The sequence below is a fragment of the Diabrotica virgifera genome, chromosome 4 (assembly GCF_917563875.1).
Source record: "Diabrotica virgifera virgifera chromosome 4, PGI_DIABVI_V3a".
Lineage (NCBI taxonomy): Eukaryota > Metazoa > Arthropoda > Insecta > Coleoptera > Chrysomelidae > Diabrotica > Diabrotica virgifera.
Genome location: NC_065446.1, coordinates 10,666,591 through 10,674,202, shown reverse-complemented (window position 1 = coordinate 10,674,202; position 7,612 = coordinate 10,666,591). Strand labels below are relative to the sequence as shown.

Here is a 7,612-nt window from a genome sequence, read left to right as displayed (position 1 = left end):
TAAAAATTATTTAGTCATCTTTTTGCATCATATTTCGCTTATTTTGAATGTAATCGACGAACAGTGCTCGTTTTAAAGGTCTTTTCAAGCACTACAAAATATATTGGTAGCATTATACTCTTAAAATCGACCATTTCTCTGTTATTTTAAGTTAAACACGCTGATTTGAGCATGCACCAAAAAAAATCTCTTTTCACCTACCATATCTCTTTTTGTATTATAACTAGAAGATTTATGAAGAAACGAATCTCTTTGATTTTTCATAAGCTATAAAAAATTTTATTTAGTTTTTTTCGATAGATGCAGAATTTTTTAGTTATTCGCAAAAAACCGTCCAAAAAGGAAATGAAAATGGCAAATTTGCAACCACGAATAACTCAAAAACATTGAGTTTTCAAAAAAGAATTATAGAACACTTTTTGCTTAGAATTAGGTTCTCTAGCCACTTCCGTGGTTATTTTGAATAAAAAATTTTCCACCCCCGTGAAGGGGTGCGAACCACCCCCAAGATAAAAGTGCAAATCGGCATAGGGTAGACGTTGAATTAGGAGATAAGTAGAGGCTATTCCCAAAATTTCATTAAAATCCTTGTAGTAGGATAGAATTCGGCGGTAATATCCTGTTTTTGTTTTAATTGACTGACGTAAAATTACTCTCGTTGAAAATGGGCATTACGTCACAAAAAGAAGATAAAAAATATCATAAAATATCAAGATGTCGTTAAACATTTTACTTTTACATAACGTCAAACTTGTCAATCATTCACGATCATCACCTTCATCAAAATTTTCAGTGATTTCATAAAATAAAATCATTTCAGACATTTCATTCAACAAAAACATACAATGTGTGACCCTAAAGAAATAGTTCAATATGAAAAACCTACTGAATTTGTTGCTGTCGACATCCATGCCTTTCCACTTCGACCCCAATCCCCTCCACCTCCTCCAGTCACTGTGCCAGCACATCTAATACCCTTTTTAAAAAAATATCCATATAACTGGAGACTGGATCAATTATCAAAACAGGTATTTATAAGAAATACTTCATATTTTTGTATATATGTATGTAAGTAAACATTCAATTATACTTTGAACTAGGTTAATTAAAAAACATATTCCTTTTAATGTGATAGATACGTAAGAACGATTTATAAGTAAAACTGATCATCATCATCATCATTCTCTTTGCCTTATCCCTATGCGGGGTCGGCTTACCTAATTGCATTTCTCCACAGAATTCTATCTTGGGTCATATCAATGTTAATCCCCTTTACCAACATATCCTGCCTTATCGTCTCCCCCCAGGTCTTCTTTGGTCTTCCTCTCCTACTTCTTCTAGGAATCTGCACTTCAGCTATTCTTCGTATTGGGTAACGTCTCGACGTTGAACATGACCAAACCATCTTAACCTATGCTCTCTCATTTTGGCATCAATTGGTGCCACACCTAGACTTCCCCTAATATACTCATTTCTAATTGTATCCTTCTTTGTCACTTCACTCATCCATCTAAGCATTCTCATTTCCGCCACATGCATTCGATGTTCCTCTTTCTTTTTCACCTCCCAACATTCAGATTTATAAGTAAAACTGATGAAAAGGTCATAATTTGGCACAATTATTATGTTGAAGGCATATGTACAATTTCATCCTTTTCCGTTTGATGTTACCAATGGTGTAGCCAGTTTCCAAAGAGCAATCGACGGGCTCATACGCACAGAAACCATTGAAGGGACATCCTCAATTTATTTGACTAAATTTCACTTTTGTTTAGGTACCAAGAAAACAAACAAGTAAATACGTAAGCGTTTTTGCTCCCAGGCGTAGAAAAGTATTTCTTCCATTACACCCAGCATCTGTATTTTACTCAGATCAATTGTCTAGGCCACCACTACGGTAATTTTAATTTTTTAATTATAGTCCACAGTACATCGTCCTTTTTTGAAAATGATTATGTATTGCAATATATGTCACTTAACTTTCAAGTATCTGTCTTATAATTGATTGACTTTTTGTTTTTGTTGATGTAGTACATTTCGAGAAATAATTTTTTTTAAATATTTTCTATCTCCAAGATCTTGATTTATCAAATATCAAAATTTTATTTTACTTCATGCATTTTTTGTTTTGTTACAGGTATATAGTGACGAATAAAGGTCTGTTTCAAAAGATGGTAGCCAAAAAAAGAAGAAAATACTTTGACAGGATTATTAAAAAATCGTGGAACTCGGTATACAATTACTATAAGAAAAAGGAAAGAGATAGACGTAGAAGGTATGTAAACGTGTAATTTATAGTTGTTTTAACACTATTTGTATAAAATTACACTCAAAAACGGTCATTTATATCATTTAACAGTGTGCTAATTGTTCGATGGGCAGGGAACTAGCGTAACAGTTCACTGAAGATCGCCTGATAAGACCGAATACGTTCGTTCTGAACAATTTTAACAGTTGTAATCCATGTGGATTTGTATTTTTAATGTTTTATTGAACATGTACCAACTACACCAGAAGTTTTTACTCCATTGAAATTTTTTTAACTACTATGGATTACAACCAACCCCGTGAACTTTCCCACTTTAAAAATAATAATTTATTTTCAGTATTTGTAGCATCCACTGTTTTCAACTATGTTTATCAATTTGTAGAATTTTATTAAGCTTATTTATCTCATTTCACTACATAGTAACCTCTTTTCAAATATTTATTGTATGTTGTAGAATCTTAAAATCTATTAAGGTAGATCCAAAAAAGAAAAAGAAAGAAATAGACATTAAAAGGATACAATCACTTGCTCAACCAAAGAAAATATTTTTACCACAAAAAATAGAGGTAAAGTAATTTTAAGATAAACATTATTTTTATTAACAATGATTTCGTTGTTCCAGTCTAAAAAGAAGAAGAAAACTTGGAAAGATTGCGTAGATTGTCCTGTAAATTTGGATACGTTAGCAACACCCGTACATAGACCAACGCAACCAGAAAGAAAACTTGGAGTAACTATTCCTTTAACTATTATTTACGTTGCCTTTTATTTTGAAGATTTCTTCTTCTTGCTTCTTAATTTTTGTGTAAATTTCCTTTCCATACAGTTCGCTGATCTGTGCTTTAGGTTACCTACCGATTTTTATCAGCATTCCGTCTTGAATTCTATTAATGTGTTCATTCCATTATGTTTTTTAATAATCACATCAATCATCATGTTAAAAGATTATATTATTATCTTCCTCTTCTTAAAGTGCCTACCATCTGGGGATATTGGACCACATTATCCTATTTATTGCCTCTATGAATAAACCTGTCAGTGTCATTGTCGTCCATGCTCCCAGGTTCCGCAGTTACGATGTTCCTCTCCGTCCTGCCAATCTTCGACTTTTTATTTTCCCCTGTAGAATAAGCTACAGCAGGTGGTAGGTACTTCTCAATTGAGTTTTCCACTTTAGTTTAGGTACTAATTAAGCTAACTTAAGATCTGCTAATACTTTAATACTTAGCATGTTTTAATACTAAGAAAAAAAGTTATTTAATTTTATGGATATTAAATCCTATTATTAAAAACTATAAGTATAATCTATTATTTATCGTGATCTACGATTAATGTAAGCTTAAGTAATACAATAATTATATCTTAATTAGGATACAGAATTATTTGGCGATTAATTAATTATTACTTGCCATTTTATAATATTTGTAGTTTGTTAAGAGGGTAAGCACAAAATTTTGGGCCAACGCTTTTTAAATGGATTCATTTTTTTCGAATCCTGAGAAAACTAATAAGTATTTTAAAGGCACAATGAAAGATTGCATTATTTCCAAGGGCCGAACGTCCCTGTAAACTTCTATAATGTTTATTTTAATAAGTTACAGGGGTAAAAAAGAACAGAAAATTAAGTGGGATTTTTAATTTCAAATATCTCATTCAAAAAAACTTTTTGTTTATTCTAAATAGGGCAGTCAATGAGAGCAAGAACAGGATATTACCTCCGAATTCTATCCTACTGCATGGATTTTAATGAAATTTTAGGAATAGCCTGAAAATATCTCCTTATTCAAAGTCTACCCTATGCCGATGTGTGCTTTTGTCTTGGGGGCGGTTCCCAACCCCACTCGGGGGTGGAAAATTTTTTGGTTAAACAACTACGGAAGTTGCTAGAGAACTCAATTCTAAGCAAAAACTGTTCTATAATTTTTTTTCAAAAACTCAATAATTTTTGAGTTATTCGTGGTTGAAAATTGGCCATTTTCATTGAAATATAACACCTTTTCAAACGGTTTTTTTGCGAATACCTTAAAAACAATGCATCTAACTAAAAAAATTATATAAAACATTTTTGTAGCTCATAAAAAAACAGAGATTCGTTCCTTCTTCAATCTTCTAGTTATAACACAAAAAGAGATATGGTAGGAAAAAAGAGTTTGTTTTTTTGGTGCATGCTCAAAGCAGTGTATTCAACTTGAAATAACAGAGAAACGGTCGATTTTATGTATATAATGCTACCGATACCTTTTATTGTGCTTGAAAAGTCCTTTCAAATAAGCAATATTAAATGTCGATTACATTCAAACTAAGCGAGATATGCTGCAAAAAATTGATGACTAACGAATTTTAAGAAAAAAATTGAGAAATATATTTAACCCCTCACCCACAAGAATTTAAATGCATCGTTTTCCTTTTATAATACATTTTATTACAATGTCATTTTACTACAGTGTCATTTTTATGTTCAAGAAGTTGCGCGGGTTTAAAACGAATGGTTTTTGAAAAAAATAAGATCAAATTATAGAGCGCATATTTAAATTTTCTTAAAAATCTTCTTTTTCTCCATGTAACTTGAAAATGATAAGAGATACTGTTATAAAAAATAAAATCAAAATGTTTATCTAGAAGAAACCTTCATTTTTGTATTGCATCTTTATTTTGGCATCTCTTATCATTTTCGAGTTACATGGAGAGAAAAGGAGATTTTTAAGAAAATTTAAAAATGCGCTCAATAATTTGATCTTATTTTTTTCAAAAACCATTTATTTTAAACCCGCCCACCTTTTTAAACATAAAAAGAACACTATAGTAAAATGTATTGTAGAAGGAAAACGATGCATTTAAATTCTTGTGGATGAGGGGTTAAATAATAATATACTTCTCATTTTTTTCTTAAAATACGTTAGTCATCAAATTTTTTACAGTTTATCTCGCATAGTTTGAATGTAATCGACATTTAATATTGCTTATTCTAAAGGTCTTTTCAAGCACAACAAAAGTTATTGGTAGCATTATACACCTAAAATCGACCCTTTCTCTATTATTTCAAGTTAAATACACTGATTTGAGCATGCACCAAGAAAACAAGTTTTTTTCACTTACCATATCTCTTTTTGTGTTATAACTAGAAGATTCATAAAGGAAAGAATCTCTTTGTTATTTTATAAGTTACAAAAATGTTTTATCTAGTTGTTTAGCTAGATGCATAGTTTTTAAGGTATTCGCAAAAAAACCGTTTGAAAAGGTGTTATGTTTCAATGAAAATGGCCAATTTTCAACCAGGAATAACTCAAAAAGTATTAAGTTTTCGAAAAAAAATTATAGAACAGTTTTTGCTTAGTATTAGGTTCATTAGCAACTTCCGTAGTTATTTAAGCAAAAAAATTTCCACCCCCGAGGTGTGGGAACTGCCCCCAAGACAAAAGCACACATCGGCATAGGGTATACTTTGTTTCTTGGGTTGTTCCCTACTTACTGTGAAAATATCACGTAAATCGATATAGTAGGATAGAATTCGGAGCCACATACCCTCATTGACTGCCCTAAAAGGACTTTCGGCCCATTGGTAATAATGTAATCATTCATTCTGCTTTTAAATTAATGCATTTAAAAAGCATTGGTCTGAAATTTTTCTCGTACGCTCTTAACTCTATCCAATGATTGGAAAAAATTATAGCTAATATTTATGACCCCTTTTAATTTGTAGTGGGTGAATCCAGCTGCTTTAACTTATACTCCAACAGATAATACACTCAAGTTGGCTGTCCATTTTGAAAGATTTAAATCCATATTGCCCCCTCTGGAATTGGGAAAAGTTAATAAAAGTGCTCTTCGATATAAAAGTAAGCGGCCTGTTTTTATTATTGTGGACGATTGCTGAATAAGCAAATAAAACTTTGTTTTTTAAACATTCCTTTATAAAAGAAATTTTCAAAATTATTTTTAACATTTTTAAAATTTAAAAAAATTCAACTTGAAATCATAATCGCAAGAACGCTGTTATCAGATTAAAAATTAATTGAAATGTAAATAAACTTATTCTTTCTTATGTGCCGTCTCATGTAGTGTTGCAGGGTCGCCATGTAGTGTTCGTCTTTCGAACTAGAGCTCGACAGAGCTTAAATTCAACATATTCACAAAAAAATACAGATATTACTTTTCGCACTTTAATACAACTATAATATGGTTACAAGTCTATGCTTTTCGGCAGAGTTCCAATTCACTACATTGCATATCTGCCGTTTGAGTTCTTCCCGGTTCAGCACACCGAGAGGAACTGATTTCATGATTCTCCTTTTCTCGTCTTTATTACACTCTCGGCAGTCATCACTCCTGACTGGCTGGTCAAGAACGCCGGCCAAACAGTACATAGTTACAACTACTTTTCTCATATTATTAAATACTTATATATAGCAATATCTCATCTAGATTACACCTGGATACGAGGATTGCCCACACATTATTTTTAACTACATTATAATTTTATAAACATAAACAACATTTTTCAATTGAATAAATTTTAGTAACACCACGAGTAGAAGAACTAGCTATACCCAAAAAACGCAGTGTGAAGGAAGTGGAAGACTCGGAATGGGATCCGTGGGCTATACCAAAAAACGTTTTAAGATATAAGCCTACTCCCAGAATTCTAGAGTTAGCCAAACCAAAAGAACGAGACTGAAAGAAAAAACAAAGTATCCAAAGTATCCTAAGAAAAAAATGTAACAGATAGTTTTAGAGTGCAACTGTATTTTCATTTTTCAATAAATTATATGACTATATTATGTAGAAATTATTCAGATAGGTTTCATGTAAGTTAATATAAGTTCCAAGATACATCAATTATTATCTTCTGCTTGTGAATTTGTATTTTACTTGGATGGCTGATGAGGTGGAGACATCGCAACGTGTATCATCCTATTGAATACCAATTCATAAGTAGAGGGTGAAAATTGTGCTCTTGTACCATTTATGTGGTTCAACACACACACACACACTGAATGAACTATATATTGAACTGGGCAAGATTCATAGGAAGAATGGAAGACTGGATGAATGTTGAATGGACTCCAATAGCAAATAAGACTAAGATCAGTAGAGGCAGACCTCAAACCAGATGGACTAGCGGAAAGCTGGTCACGAATGGATGCAAAAGACAACTAACAGAATTGAATGGACATACCTAAGGGAGGCTTACATTCTACGATGGATGAAATACTTAAATGATTCATAAAAGTAGAAAGCATAAATTATAGATAATATAATTTTGAAATTATATTATCGATAATTTCATTGATAAAACGATAATCTGTAAATAAAAGTGCTTTACGGAATTAATAAAATCATACT

General features: G+C 31.6%; 1 protein-coding gene across 1 annotated transcript; it reads left to right on the top strand.

The window, feature by feature from the left end:
• Positions 1-734: 734 nt before the first annotated feature.
• LOC126882916 (uncharacterized) lies at positions 735-7,044 on the top strand. Its single transcript, XM_050647993.1, has 7 exons — positions 735-1,028; positions 1,776-1,897; positions 2,138-2,275; positions 2,724-2,835; positions 2,892-2,999; positions 5,970-6,105; positions 6,787-7,044. Exons 1-7 carry the CDS (start codon positions 846-848, stop codon positions 6,942-6,944), a joined length of 957 nt encoding a protein of 318 aa, XP_050503950.1. The 5' UTR covers positions 735-845; the 3' UTR covers positions 6,945-7,044.
• The last annotated feature ends 568 nt before the right edge of the window (positions 7,045-7,612 follow it).